Genomic DNA, 16,741 nt, shown 5'->3' with positions numbered 1-16,741 from the left:
TACTTAGATACGGATTTCCTTATACCCCTAGTACACGGTAACCTTGAACTATATAATAGGACATTGCTTGAAATCAATATTTAACAACTGCCAATTCAGCAAAGCAATAATTTCTCACCATTTAATCTCTTGCTACTTGTCCTCCATATTAACTGTGCATTTTTATTAAAATTCTCCAATGCAAGATAATTTATGAAGTTTAAAATGCTTCATAAATTATGAATAAAGCATTTTACACAAATATTAAAATGCTGAATAACTGTGCACGTAATTATTAGGAACTTAATTGTCACAACCCATTTAAACAGAACCTCATATTTTCTACAGGTACTACGTATGAAAAGCGCTTTTGACACCAGCCTACATCTGAGAACGCTGCCTGGCCGGCCACTTAAACAGCAGAGTTGATAAATCACATATTTCAAATAAAGTTGAGAGGTTTGGAATATTATCTTAACTTCTCCTTATCTAACCAGGAACACAGGGCATGTAACTAAAGGGGAAAAGGAAAGATACGGTGCATGAGTTTTGAAAGACCCGCACTTTATATTCATAAGGACAGAAATTTAGAAAACCCTTAATACAGGTTTTAAAAATATATATGTCAACCTAATCTGGACTAGTTTCTCATACTAGTCCAGATTTTAGGCCAGTGTCAAAAACCACATCAAATATTCTCTTTAACTTGATTTCGATATCCTCAAATCAAAGGATTTTGATCAGTTCATGAATTTCTTCCCAGAAATACTCATGATTTTACTGCTAAATAATGTAAAGACTACCAACAGAAACAAAGAAAGACCTCATAAATTATCTGGTAAGGATATATTTTCATAATGTTTAAAAATAATCGCCAATCTCTTGGGAAACTTTTTAGTGGGTTAAATAATCTACAACATGGTTTGGCAAGTTTGGGGAGCTTTTCCTCCCCTTTTTGCATCTATTCACACTAATTCAGGGTTTTATATACCAACAATATTCTTACTCCCTCAAAAAGCGGTACAGATGCAAATTTCCACACCACAGTATTACCAAAGGAACTAAAAAATGGATTTCGTTGCAAATGTGCTGCTGTTTCTCCTTAGAGGACTCTGTGAGCGGGGGCAGGACTGTGACCTTGGCCTCAGCCAAGCGGGCTGCTGTGATGGGGGGCAGGGGACGCATGGGGCTGGGAGAAACACTGGACCACCAAAGGACTCCAGGACAGGAAAAAGAGTTCCTACGTTTAAAACAAAACTTTGCAAAAGGGCAGAAATTCCTTGACGTAATTTTCCCTTCATAATTCCCAACCCAAACCGAAGGGAAACATACCAAAATTTCAGAAGAGACCACCACCTAAGGATATTTTTTATAACTGACAGTGGCCTGCAAAGCTGCAAAGGGTGTCGATGGGTCCCACACTGTTGAAAGTCAACGGATTTTATAAAAACTTAACGCAGCGACAGAAGGAAATCCCTGTGTACGAAAAAAGGCTGAGCTTAAAATCTCCCACGTGGCCTGATGTGAAAGGTGTGAAATCCAGTCTCCCCTGGGGACCCTGGGGGCCTCCCTCCTACAGGCCCCCCAACGCTAACCCTCCTGGGGAGGCGCTCAGAGGCATTACGAAGAAGTCCAAATGGGAAAATAACCAGCTTCAGCTTTGTTTTACTCTATCGATACTGTTAAGAGAATGATGTCATTGTTTAGGGGTTGTGCAAAGACATTCCGTGTCACTTCAGTTTTAATACCAGGCTGGAGCCTGCCTGCTCTGCCAGCGTCGGCCAGATAAACACAGACCTGCAGTCCCTCTATTCATCTCCCGAGACTTACTCAGAAGGATTCTGGAAAATATGCCTATTATGAACTAAACATTTCACTTTTCATTTTATCCATGTTCCAGAAGGCCATTCCTTGGATAAACACTTTACAAACGGACACTCTAAAAGTCACTACACATGATAAAGTGTGTGGGCATCATTTCGGGGCTGATTAAATATTTTCTCTCCCATGACAAATGAACAGTTGCATACTATATGGAACAATTGGAACCGACATTCCTCTGCATCTTTCCTTTATTTTGTCTTTATTTTGCACGGAAGACGAAGTTTCCATTTCAACTCGTTTGTTACGCAATCTTGGCTTTGGTTAAATACCACTCAAGCGATATTACACGCACAAGTAGCATTTATTTTTTAAAATGTGTGATTTAAAATTCTTTTACAAATGTGCTTTCTTCCACTGCTTTTTCTCGCCTTTTACTGCTGGTTGTTTGAAGTTGTCTTTGCTGTTATTTAAATTAAATAGGGGAGCGGCGAGAATGAATGTGTTCTCGTCAAAAAATTAAAGTAAAACTGGTACTATGAGGTGCACTAAGTATATTTTAAAACTACACAAACATTCATCGCAGCATAATGCCGAAATAAATAGCACTAATTTATTAATTCTGTCAGTATGACTGTGGTAATTGCCTCTCCATTTAACAAACTTACTTTTATCTTATGAATAAAAGATGAGTTACATTCTAATCGTTTAATTGTCTTTAGCTTCTGGAAAATTTTTAAAAAAAATACTTCCATTCTGAAACACGTTTTAAAAAGTTTTATTTAAAAAAAATTCAGTAGCCTATGTCCTGTTGAAATATACCAACATCTTTGAAGCAATGTTTTCATCTGTAGAAAAAGTCACAAGCTCCCTAGAAAAATGAAAGTTCATTTAAAATAATAGAAGTTGCTTCAGTTTTCATTACTCCTGCTTAACCAGGCCTTTCTCAGCCCCATTTCCTTTCTCTAAAATATCACCTAAATTAACTGACAAAGACACTTGTACCGAAACTATTACATTAGCTCATTCAAATTTTACTTTAGTCGTTTTATCAGCTTTATTGAGGTCACAGTTAAATCTGTTCTTTTTCTATCTCAAAAGTTGGTTTCACTATAAAATATGGTCTTTACCTGTGGAATTTAAAGAAAGAAAGAGCAGAAGAAATTTTAAGAAAGGTGTGAAGTTAGCCACGATTTATAAGAATCTCTGAGTGTTAGGAGTCAATTGTTTTTTTAAATCTTCACCTGAGGACATGCTTAGAGACAGGACGGGGTGGGGGGGAAAAAAGAGAGAGAAACATGGATCAGCTTCCTTACGCCCCTCGACTGGTATCGAACCTGCAACCCTTCGGTGCACAGAATGACACTCCACCAGCTAGGCCACTCCAGCTGGGCTAGAAGTCAATTTTATAACTCCCATTCGATGATCCCTTAAATTCAGAGATACTGAAACAACCATTTATTAGACAAAATCCAACAGTTCTACATTCTCTGCCTATGAGTGGACACAGACCCCGAACAATTCTGTGGGAAAATAAAAACAATCATATTTGGTCTGATGATATTTTTCCACAACTGAAGAAAGCCGTGTAAGCTAATTAAAAATAAAATAAAAGCAGAGGCTGAAATAAACACATACAATGGGGGTGCAGCCAACCCCGACAGGATTGTGCTGAGGTCTGTGTGGACAGCTTGGCTTCCCCACAAAATCGTCAGAAGATGACAGTTTGTTCATCCAGTTTGCACTGGGGTTTTGGGCACCATTCAAGGCTCATCTGCTCAGTCATCTTACTTTCTGGGAGAATTAAAGAGTTCAGTCAAACTATTTATCCAAAAGCTCTATTTCTGTTTAGGTGAAACAGGAGCTCAGAGTCCCACTTCTCAGGTTACTAGCAAAAATGCTTGAATGAACAAAATTAGCACAGAAAGCTGTTATGCTAACAAACGGAATATGAAAAAAGATCTGATTTGATTAAAAATGGACTAATAGTCGTTTCTTCTGAAGATGTTTACTTTGTTAGAAAATCATGGAATAATCTGAAAAACACATAATATTCTACTGTGGAAAAGAATTCTAATTAGTTTCTTGAAAAAAGTGTACTTATCCATTTTCACTTATTTTTAATCATCACCCAAGGATATGTTTTTATTGATTTTGAGAAAGAGAGGAAGGGGGAGAAAGAGAGAATCACTGATGTGAGAGCGAAAACATCCATCAGTTGCCTCTCAAACGAGCCCCGACTGGGACAACGCTCCAACCAACTGAGCCTCCCAGCCAGGACTTCTCTGAATGGACTAACAGCCAAGGCTTTTGAAAAAAGTACTTGATCACAAAGACAAATGGGTACAATTCCTTTCCAAGCAAACTGATCACGTGAGTTTGTGCCATTTGCAAAATATTTTCACATGAGTGTGCTTTTCTAGTCACCAGTCATACTTGAGGAAACTCTGCCTCCTGCCAAGAACAAAGTATGACATCCCCGCAAGTCTAGAAGGTGGAAGGAAGGGCGAGGTTATATTCCACTTACAACGAGAAAGCTGAGGCCCAGGCGCATCATGCGGTTCACCCACCACCTCCTGAGTGGCACGGCCAGGGCCCCATCCACCGCACTCGCCTGCCTCCTTCAGGGTACCCTTGTGGGCACGCCGACCCCCAACCTGCCTCCAAACCGTGGGAAACCTCTTTTGGTAAAAAAAACGCAGTTCAGACGCTGTCTGATCCTCAAGACACTCACAACCCAGCGCACCTATCACAGTTATTTGGAAATGACTTTCTGCCAGTTCTGAGAATTAAAACGCACGCATTTGTTCCTACTTTGTCACTGGGTCTTAAAAAACTAAAATGCCTTGAGTCGGAACAGCATGGCTCAGATAAAAACGGTACCTCACAAGAACATTCCTTTAATCAGGATGCTTCCGATACAGTCATTCAACTGAACCGCCCCGGTGTAGTTGCCGCCTCAAGGTCAAGGGCTAATGAAGGGTGAGGAAGGTCAGCTTTGCTGGTCCTTAAACATGCAGACCAAGTAGGATCGGTTGGTTATAAACCATCTTACTTCCAAAATGGGTTTCAGCTGGCTTAATAATATAATACATAGAACATAATAATAACTTATGATAAAGTCCAAATAAAATGCAGACTGGAAGACTGAAGACCTGTGGTTGAATGCATACTCCTGGCTCCCCTGTCCCCCAGGCCTGCGCCCAGACAGCTCAAATATTTGGAGATCAAATAGATAATGGGAGTGCATGCATGCTTCATTTTAAATGTGTTTTTGTGTGGAGGTGGTTGGGCCGGATAGAGGAATTTTTGGCCAATCCAAGCACAAAGAGGAACGCCATAAAAGCCCAGGGCCTTGGGTTCCAAAGAAGCCTACAAAGGCAAAGTGAGCATTTGGCGATACACTGCCGAGGGTAGAGGTGAGGTGGTTTCTAGGTGGCCCAGGCCTCGCAGCTGGGAAGGGGACCTGAGACTCTAGAATCTGGGCAAGTCCACCATCCCAACTGCTTGACAGGAGCCGGCCAGCCTGGCAGAGGGAGGCCCCTGAGCATGTCGAGAAGAAAGGCCTGTCTGCTCGAGCGCACATCCTAGGAGAAGGGGTGAGTTCAGGGGATGCAGGTGCACCTACTCTGTGGCTGTCACATAGCCTGCAGGTAGGTACACAGTCTTCTAGGCTGCCAGGAATGCACACGGTTTTATTTTAAAGCCTAGCTTCCTAGGACCTGCCCTTGGGTCAGAATAGCTTATTTTCAGCCAGTGGCTGGTCAAGGTTGTGCAGAAGCCCCAGGCTTGCCATGAGCCAATTCCTTAACATCTCTCTCCCTCCCCATCCCCTGTGCGTGCACACACACACACACACACACACACACACACACACACGCATATACATTTTATTGGTTCTGCTTTCTGGTGAACCCCAACTGATACAGAGAGAAAAAAGGAGAAGATTGAGGCAAAGCAGCAGGACAATTTCTGAGAGGCTTTCCTGTGCTCACCCATGATTGCCACGCTCCATTCTGGAGGCTGAGGTGCATTCACGTGCAGCCCAAGGCTTCCTACCTGGACTCTACTTTTGAATGTGAAAACGCAGTGATTTCCGATAACCAAACCCTTCGCCCTTTTTTCTTAAACCATATTCCTACAATTTTCCTTTTTCTTGTATTTCCACAGTCCTACACTCTCTTTAAAAGTGAAGGTGCTGCCCAGCCGGCATGGTTCAGCAGTTGAGTATCGACCTGGGATCCAGGAGATGGTAGTTCGATTCCCAGCCAGGGCACATGCCCGGGTTTCAGGCTCAATCCCCAGCAGGGGCCATGCAGGAGGCAGCCAATCAATGACTCTCATCATTGATGTTTCCCTCTCTCTCCCTTCCTCTCTCTGAAATTAATAAAGACATATTAAAAAAAAAAGTGAAGGTGCTTTTAAAAATTTTGAGTGGATAAAAAAGCTGTGGGACATTTATACCATGGAATACTATGCAGCTGTGAAGAAGGCCCTCTTACTCTCCGATACAGCATGGAGGGACCTGAAGAGTATCATGCTGAGCGAAATAAGCCAGGCAGAGAAAGACAAGTACCACATGATTTCACTCATATGTAGAATCTAAAGAACATAATAAACTGATGAACAAAATGGATCCAGAGACATAGAAGCAAGGAACAGACTGAGGGATCTCAGAGGGAAGGTGGGGGTAGATGGGTGGGAGGGGAGAAATTAACTGAAGAACTTTTATATGCATGACCCACGGACACAGGCAATAGTGTGGTGAAGGCCTGGGGCAGGGAGTGGGTGCAGGGTGGAGGGGTCAATGAGGAAAAAAGGGGACATGTGTAATACTTTCAACAATAAAGTAAAAAAAAAAAAAAAAAAAAGGAAGGGGCTAAGCTATTCACAATAACCTGATACTTAACAGGGTTATACATCATCCAGACTCACAAAAATAAAATTCAGTGTGGAATTAAAGTACACTTTTATATTAGTTTATTTTCCTTCTATGCTTGAAAATAAGAATTGAGCCAATGGTTGGTTCCTTGAGATAAAACATACTAAGCACCTTATAAGCCTATTCTGAAAAGAAGTAGTAAAGAAAAGTACTTAATTTCTCACCATTTATGAGTCTCTGTTAGTGAATTCTCCTCTGCATCTTGGTCAATTTTAGCTGAAATACAAAAAAAGAAAAATATGAAGCTAAATGATAGTTGTACTCACTCAAGCAAGTATGATCCAAATAATATAAAATATATTATAATTCATTATTTTTAATTCTAATATAGTACAGACAGAAACTTATTTTAAATCTATAAATAGATATAATTGAATAGATTATATTTAATTTTCAATATGTTAATACTATTATATTGACACAGATAAAATATATAACCAATTAAATTTTTTAGATTCTAAGTAATTTTTTTTCTAAGTAATTTCTTTAAATCAGTCATATTAACCTGAGAAAACAAAACAGAAGCTAATTTCATATGTATGTCTATTGTGTTTGTTGAAAGTTAAATACCAATAATTAGTTGAAAATAATTATTTCAAGCAAACGCACAAAAATCAAGTCAAAAAACTCTCCACACAAGTGGGACAGGTGCAGAAATTATTTCCACAAAGGTACAAGATAAAACACTAACATTTTCCATTCACTGAAAGTGGAAAGGTGATCATGTACTCATTTATTTGCTACTATTTTTGTCTAAAAATAAAGAATGATAGCCAGACACAAAGCCAAAGATCAAATTTGGAAAAGAAATTACATCACTGTTTTCAAATTATTTTCAATAACATAGGCACTCCATCACATAAAATAAGTATGGCAGTGACTTTCACAGTTTTGATCAGTAGCATTCTAGGAATTTACGTATTGCTTCTACACACAAATACACATGAAGATTTTTGACACGAAAGTTTTAAACATACTCTGATGTCATACAGTGCTAATATTTTTCGTCTATTCTATTAGATTTTAAAATGCTAATTGTGACCCCCCTAAATTGACTTCATGCTTCACTAATAGTTTGTGACACATTTTAATTTTCTTTTAATCTTCACCGAAGAAGAGAGGATATATATATATATTTATTTTTATTTTTTTAATATATGTCTTTATTGATTTCAGAGAGAGGAAGGGAGAGGGAAAGAGAAACATCAACGATGAGAGAGTCATTGATCGGCTGCCTCCTGCACGCCCCTGGGTGCCCTGACCAAGAATCAGACCTTGATCTCCTGGATCATAGGTCGATGCTCAGTCAGTGAGTCACGCTGGCTAGGGAATCGAGGATATTTTTTTCCATTAATTTTTAGAGAGAGTGGAGGGGAAGGGGGAGAGAGAGAGACATCAATGTGAGAGAGACACAGCCATCGGTTGCCTTCCTGCATGCAGCAGGGATCCAGCCTGCAATCCAAGTACATGCCCTTGACTGGGAATCCAACCTGTGACCCTCGGGATTTGTGACACATTTTGAAAATCACTTGAGCTACAGAACAAGAAAATTAAAAAATAATATATATTTTTAAAAAGCCTGGACTAGTGAAAGCAGAAGTGGCCTTTTTATAAGCATGCCCCCTTTGGGCGACACTTGTGGCCATTTGGAGAAATTAGAAGACAAAGTGGAACAGAGCAAATTAATTACAAAGAACTAGAACTGTGCACAAAATCAAGCCCACGGTCACTTGGGAATTGTCAAAGTGTCTCTATCACTACTTTAAACACAACAGTCCAGCTTGGGCTGGTTAATGTTTTACGACCTCAAGACAGTGTTTGCTGGAAGGTCTGCTCAGTATCTGCAAAGCCGTAATCGAGTGTCACGCTGTCACCCTAGGCCAGCATTCTAAGAATTTAAAAGGGATCCTCTGAACTGGCGGCAGAGGGGGGTTTTCATCCCCTTTTCCCCTTTTTGTACTTCAGATCGTTTACATAAACTTACCGGGCAATCACTAGCCACACTAAAACAGAATATGTTCCATCGCTTTGCTCTGAAAGGCTCTGACGGGGGTGGCTGTCTCACGTAACATCTCTGGGCCGCCCTGCACGCAAATGGTTTGCTTCCAGGAGCAATTGTAGAGCCACATACAGCTGTTTAAGGGACACCATTTTTAGGAACTCCCATCACATGAAATCAGTATGGCAGTGACTTCCACATTTTGATCAGCAGCATTCTAGGAATTTATTTATTACTTCTACACACACATACATACAAAGAGTTTTGACACAAACTTTTAAAAACTACTCTTATTTCATGCAATGCTCTCTAATATTTTTAGTCTATTCTATTAGATTTTCAAATATTAACAGTGAACCCCTAAATTGACTTTGTGCTTCACTGATGACTTGTGACACAGATCAATCGCGTTGGCAGGTCTTTTCTGTTTCTTTTGCAAAATATAGAGATAAGACCAAGATTATCCATGTTCTATTCCTCTTTGGGCCGCTGACATTAGCTGTGTCATATTAGGCAAACTGATTAATCTGTTAACGTAAAAATATTTATGTAGTGTCCCCAATAAATTAGCAGGGGCTAAATAAATGTCCTTTGAAAATGTGGGACTTCACGCCCTTGAAATTCTTAAGGTGATATAATTCATAATTAGGTTTAACTGGATATATCACCTGCCATTTTATTATGGTTCAATATTGCATGCAGATAAAGAAAGCATAGACTTACAGCTTTTCAAAACACATATGCCCCTAAATGGTAGTGAGCAGGAGGAAATGAGTTTTATTTGTTCATAATGGTTCCTTTTGATGTGTAATAAAAAAAGCTCCTGCTTCACTGTGTGAGCAAGTTTAGCTGAAGAAACACTTTAATCCAAAGGGGCAGAAGATTGACTTAACCAAAGCAACCAAACCTAAAAATAGACTCTTTCCCCGAACCTAATAGTCATATTATAATCATAAAACCCAACTGTACAGCAAAGAAAACTCTAAAATGTTCCGTGATCCATGATTCTCAGATGATTTTGAAGCTAAGAGAATATGTGTATTCAGACTGTAGTCAACTCTGATAAACAGCCAAATGCAAGATCGAGGAAAGTGCATTAGACCCCACGTGTCAGCTCTTGGTGAAGGTTGGACAAATCAGTGAGGACAGGTTTTTCTTTGTATGGCACTCCTAGAAGTCAAAACTTCCCGAAAAGTCGGGGTGCCATTCCGTTTTCTAGAACAATGAGACACCATCTTCCAACATAGAGCTTGTGTAAACGCAGCATTGACACTTTGCTGTCACAATTGCTATCAACACACATATGATGTGAGCTTAGGGACACATGGCAGGGTCTGATCTCTTCAATTAGTGAGGGAGAAATCTGTTAAACTCAAATCAAATGTAATTAAGTGCTGAAAATTAAGATATCTTTTAGGAATACAATGAGATGTCAGTAAATGAAATAGCTGTAAGGGAGACAACGGTGCCCTTTGTAAATTTAGGGAGAAACTACTGAAATCCGAAAGATGAAATGGGTTTTGAAAAGTCAGCACTGTTCCTCTAAAGCAGGCCGTTTCTATTCCACACGTATTCTGGGTAACTATGCATAGCTTATGTTTGAGGTTCACCGCCAAGAGAATGTTCGGAGACTGAAAATACTGAAAACAGTTTGAGGTGGGGATAAGTGAGAAACCAAGATGGTGAAATAAAGCAATTTTTTACTGATTCCAGAGGGAGGGAAAGGGGAACACAGCTTAAAGAAGTCATGGGGGTGTAAGCTACAGCACAGGGAATAATACTGTAATAATTAATATTGTAGTCAATAATATTGTAATAACGATGTCTGGGGCCGAGTGGGTGCTAGAAATATCAGGGGAGCACTTGGTAAAGTATATGATTATCTAACCACTATGCTGTACACCTATCACTAACATAAAACAATACGGAATGTAAACTGTAATTGAAAAATAAAATTAAAAACATTTTTTAAAAGGCGGCAAAGTAAAAAACTGGTTTTACTGACGATTTCCAGAGAATATCAGCAACTTGCTTGTACAGAACTAAAATCTACAATGAAAGAAATAATGAACCTTGGAGAAGTTGGCCAACCAACTGCTGAACCTCAAAGGCAAACTGAGTCTTAGATATTAATCTTAATATTGCAACTGCTGTTACCCCCAAATCTCGGGAGCTAGAGATCTAAAATTTGAGGCAGAGAAAGCCTGTGGTTGAAACCATATCATGAAACACTGAACCTTTTGGGACGCAGCCTTGATTTATTTGGTTCATTTTTGTTTCCATCTATTTCTTCCTTTTAGGCTTAGGGCGTAAGATCACCTTTCAGGCCCAATTCTACCAGAGAGAGGCCTTTGGCACGGACGTCCCATGCCCCTAAATATGCAACTGGTTAAAAATAGCGTTTTCATGACTCTGTTTCAGGCCTTTGGCATTCGGTACGGCTTCTCCTACAGCCTTCATGCCGCCTCCCCCAAATCGCAGCCCCCACAAATATTCACTGGTGGCTGCTGTCCTACTAAGTTACTATTTTGACCCAGCGATTAGCGTCTGCAGTCGCTTGTCTGGCTCCGGCCTCTGTTGCAATGTTAAATATTTCTGCTGAACTTGTTCCAAAGGACTGTGAGTAAGCGGAGGCACGGAACGGACGCCCTTTCTGATCTTGAACTTTCATGAGGGAATAGCACATATTCCAGGTAATTGGAGACAGAGTTGAGTTTGAGTAATATCAGATGGGAGGCAACTTCGAACCCTTTCATCTGCTTGTCGAAGCTCTAAATCTTCTTGCTATTTTTCTTCTTATTTAAAGTGTTAACTAGTTTTTGTTTATAATTATCTATGAATGTGCATTTCGGCTTTTAAGTGCAGCCAGTATGGGTTATTTTTTAGACAGATGCAGTGCCTTTCTTCTGAGTCATTCAAGTTGTCATTTAATTGCAGATATATTGCTTTGGTTTTGAGGTTTTTGACACACTGCCTCTTTTGACAATGAACTTGAAGTCAAGTAATTTTAAGTACTTTCTACATGTCCAGATAGGGAGTGAATATCCGAATTTCTTTCTTTAGGTAGCAAAAGAAATAAGTGAATTTCAGGGCAGTCCTTCCTTGATGCTACAAGTGTTCTCAAGACAAGAAAACAAATGCTATGGAGGAAGAAAGCCAGTATCTACAATAATATAAAATTCCAACTTGATCTTTGCAATAATACATCACCAACAGTTTAACCTTGTGTATAAAAGCATATACCATTTGTGTCCCTAGAAACATAGGTGTATATAAACATAATATATAGGTGCTTGCTATTAAAAAAAATTCAAGAAACACACACACACAATAGTAAATAATGCATTCCTCAAAAATCTGCTGTATGTGGCTCATGGCCAAACTTAAAATACTAGAAAGTCATGTGCTATTACCACCTAGCCTGATGTGCTTACTGAAGTGGTCCTCAGTCAAATTCCTTCCTAAATCTTCCTTTTAAACTCAAAGTGAAAAAGACATAGGAAAGCATGTGTATGCATGAGTTTTATGTTCTACAGACAATGCCATGTGGAAAAGCTGTTGATTTCCAAATGGAAAATTTACTCCACTTAATTTTTTATATCAAATCATACCCAAAACCTATATATTACTCCATCTATAGACTAAGCAAATCTCTCATAGACTTTTGCTGATGCAGCACAAAAATAAAGACACATTCAGGACAGTTCCTTTCTTTTTTCTTTGCCAAGTAACAACTACCTTACTGAAGAAATCAAGCACAGCTTCTTATTAATTCCAAAATGAACTTAATTAGGATAAAACAAAAATCTCTATGTGCCTTTAACTAAAAATATGCAAATGCATGTTTTAACACCAAGCTTTCAATATTAAATGCAATACCAATGAATTCTACACTGTAGATTCAAATGATCAAAACACAAAACTTCCCTGGCCGGTGTGGCTCGGTTGGCTCAATGCCCAGCGGGGGGCATGTAGGAGGCAACTGATCAAGGTTTCGCTTTCACATCGATGTTTCTCTCTCTTCTCTCTGTTTCTCTCTCTCTCTCTCCCCTCCTTCCTCTCTCTTTAAAAATCAATTAAAAAAATATATACATATAAATCTAGCTTTCTACTTGGCCCTTCTGGAGAAGGTAGAGATTAGGGCTAAAGACTAAAAAATAATAAAAACACACTGCTTCAAATAAAAGTTTGAAAACCAGAAAAACCTCTTCTGATGTGCTGTCTCTTCTTGACTTTTTGCCAAAACAACACTTGAACGTAGGAAGGCTAAGCATTCCAATCCTAGAAACAAAAGCCGCATAATTTAATGTGACAATATTTCAACCAAACATTGAGGGTCCAGTATGTTTTGGATCTTTGTGAGGGGCTCACATATAGATAAACATTATATAGTCGCTCCCTTCAAGAAAATGGAGGAGAGAGATGTGGGAATTAATCATTAGAGGTATGCAGTCTGTCCTCAATATCATCAAGAGTTCCACAACTTAAAGTGAAACAATTTATAACGAAACCAATTTTACCACCAGGTGATTGATATAAACAACAATTCAGTTCATAAGGGATATTATCAATGTTCTAACAATGATATTGAATGAAATGACATTATTCGAGGACCTGCTGTATTTTACTGGGAATGTTAATATAAATAATTATATTGCTATTCTATTCTTTACATTTAATAACTCACAATAATAAAACTCTATAAGAAAGGCACTACAATTATTATCATTTTACAAGGAGAAAATTAGCAATTAAATAACTTGCCTAAGGTACCAGAAATATTAACAGAAAGAGACAAGATTCAAACTCATGCAGGCTGACTCCAAATAAATACTCTCAACTGTGTCATAAGCCCACTTAAGTGAAACACTTACCTATTGAGAGAAGTTAGTAAGAAAAATACAAAGGAATATACTGAGCTGGGAATAAAATAATGAACAAATGTTAATTGAGTGAAAAAAGAAGTAGAGACTTGAGAGGCCATTTAAACAACAAATAGGGAAAACAGAGCAGAGGCATAACTGCACCAGAGTCTAGGATGTCAAGAAGGAAGAATATAAAGAAGACCCAAAGGGAAAAAGAATGGAAAACAGTTGGCCCAAAAGCTGTGTACAGAGGCAGTCCAGCCTCTTATGGTTTGATATTAAATCAAGCAAAGCAAAGGAGGCTGAACTGCATTCACTTTAAACCAATGGAAAAAGATCTCCAGTTTAGACTTTACTAATAAGAACCCAACTTACCTCCTGTTGTAATCAACCAGAAACTGGATAAAATATATAAAACAATAGGAAGCACAGGACTCTGATCTCTGAAAGAAGGTAAACAAACTGGTTGAGTCCTGGATCTCTGCCTGAAGGCAATTTCTTGAGAGTGAGCCCTTAGGAGGGAGAGCCCAAATGAGCCAACTAGTCTTGCTGAATTGAGGAAGTAGAGATAGGAGTTCAAGAACTCTGAAGTGGCTGAGTGTGAGAGGCAGAATTCCAGAGAAGAAACAGCCGTGCAGAAAAGAAGTACCTGAAATCGGCTTTGAGGTCTCTGACTTTTTGCTGAATATTAACCAGCACATGGGTAGAATGAAACTCTGTAAGTCAAAGCAAAGAAATACTACGGAACTATACATTTATAGCTCCCCTGAGTTGATGCAGGGCCAAGAGAAGTTTGAAGTCTAAAGAGCCAGAATGGAGAGAGCCGTTGTTGATCACCTGGAATAGGATAGCTATTGGAGATCCCAATGCGGGGAGGGTAGGAGGCCTTATTAGTAGGACCTGTGATAGTATGAAGGGAACTCTAGGTCAGTGCCAGAAAAGTTTAAAAACACATCTTAAAGTATCAAACTGAATCACAAGTAATTTAAAGTGTCTGCTCAAACAAAACCAAATATTCTTTAGGAAAATACACGAAATTCACAATTTAACAACATAACAACCAGAGTGTCTAGTATTTAATAGAAAATAGACCAAACAAATACCAGGAAAATGTATTCAATTCCCAAAAGATAAATAAGTCAATAGAAACAGACCCAGGGATGACAAGAGATAAACTGGCAAATAAGAACATTAAAACTAAAGCAGCTATTATAACTATGCTCAAATATTTTTTTAATGAACATAATGAACAGAAAATGTATGTGTTAGGCTACTTAGGATGCTATAACAAAATACCACAGATGGGTTGGTTTAATAACAAAGATTCTTTTTTCACATTTCTGGAGCCTGGAAGTCTGAGCTGCCAGCATGATAGGGATCTGGTGAGAGCCTTCTTTCTCACTGGCTTTGTATTCTCACACAACGTAGAGCAGAGAGAGGCAAGCTCTCCATGTCTCTTTCAATAAGGGTACTAATTCCATCATGGGGACTCCTCTAATGACCTAATTACATCTCAAAGGTCTCACCTCTTACTATCATCACATTGAGAGTTAGGGTTTCAACAAAGACATTTCAGTGGGACACAAACATGCAGTCTATGACAATGGAAGATAAAAAACTAAAAACCAAGTGGAACTTGTAGAGATTAAAAATACGGTATCTGACACAAAAGTTCACTTGAACTAAAAATAAAAATTAAAGTAAATATCAAAATAACATGAGAAAAGACATTTCAGAAACCAAGAACAATGAACTTGAAGACTTATATAACAAGTGTATCTATTCCAACTGAAGAATACAGAGGAAATAACTAAAAAATTAATCAAGCCTGATGACCTTGAATATTGGTCCAGCATATGTGTAATTGGAGTATTAGAAAAAAAATGAGTCAGGCAGAAAAACAAATGAAGGAGTAATGGCCAAAAGTTCTCTATATCTGATAAAAACTACAAACTCTCAGATCTAAGAGATCAGGTAATTTCACACACATAAATGAATGCACATTATAATCAAGATACTAAAAGCCAGCAATAAAGACAAAAATTAAAAACAGCTAGATATGTGTGAGGGAAACACATTTTATAACAAGGAACAAAAATAAAAATTAACAAAGAGTTTGTGCTAAGCAGAACAATGGCCTTCCAAAGACATTCAGATCCTCATTCTCAGAATCTGTGAATGTGTTACCTGGAAAAGAAGGTTGCAGGCTGCATATGGAATTGACGTTGCTAATCAGATGACCTTGAGTTAAGGTCATATAGTACCTTTACTGGCCCAAAGTAATCACAGGGTTCTTATAAGTGAAAGAGGGAGGCGAGAAAGTCAGTATCAAAATAATACAGTATGAGAAAGACTCTATCAGTCTTTGCTGACTTTGAAGATGTAAGGGAGCCCTATGTCAAGGACTCTGAACAACCTCTAGAATCTGAGAAAGGCAAGAAAATGGATTTTTGCCCTAGAGTCTGCAGAAGAAGTGAAGTCTGCTAATACCATGATTTTAGCCCAGTGAGATTCATTTTGGGTTTCTTATCTCCTAAACTGTCAGTTTAAAAATGTGTTGTTTTAAACCAACAAGGTTGTGATAATTTGTTACAGAAACAATAGTAAATGAATAGATATTTCTCATCACAAACTGTACAAGCAGAAGACAAGAATATCTTAAAAAGCGGCGAGAAAAAAAAAGGTCAACTGTAAAGTCTATATCCAGTGAAAATATCTTTCAAAAATGAAGCTAAAATAAATAAATAAAAATGTTCAAGCCATCATATGCTAAATGATTTGGCACCTGCAGATCTAAATAATAAGGAATGTTACAGAAAGTTATTCAGGCAGAAGGAAAATGATACCCGATAGAAACTTAGATCTATACAAATGAATGAAAGAAACTAGAAATGCCAAAAGGTGGATAAATATAAATGTTTCTTTGTTTTTAAACTTCCTTAGAAGATAATTGGTAAAAAACAAAAACACAAACAATATATTGCTTTGATTATAATAAATGTAGACATAAACATGCGACAAGAAGAGCACAAAAACGGAGGGAGAACAGGAATTTACTGTTGAAAAGTTCTTATACTGTCTTTGAAGTTGTGGCTTTTATTTGAAGATAGACTGTGATAAATTGAAAAACCACAG

General features: G+C 38.3%; 1 protein-coding gene across 1 annotated transcript in view; it reads right to left on the bottom strand.

Moving 5' to 3' along the window:
• Positions 1-16,741, bottom strand: part of FMN2 (formin 2) — a 223,260-nt gene that overhangs the window by 50,821 nt on the left and 155,698 nt on the right. Inside the window, exon 12 of the mRNA XM_087829045.1 lies at positions 6,907-6,958. Coding sequence (XP_087685171.1) covers positions 6,907-6,958 — 52 coding nt within the window. The remainder of the gene's footprint in view (positions 1-6,906; positions 6,959-16,741) is intronic.

This window comes from Miniopterus natalensis, chromosome 21 (assembly GCF_054644295.1).
Source record: "Miniopterus natalensis isolate mMinNat1 chromosome 21, mMinNat1.hap1, whole genome shotgun sequence".
Classification (NCBI taxonomy): Eukaryota; Metazoa; Chordata; class Mammalia; order Chiroptera; family Miniopteridae; genus Miniopterus; species Miniopterus natalensis.
Note: the sequence above shows the minus strand (reverse complement) of the source record. Positions and strands in the feature narration are given on the sequence as shown.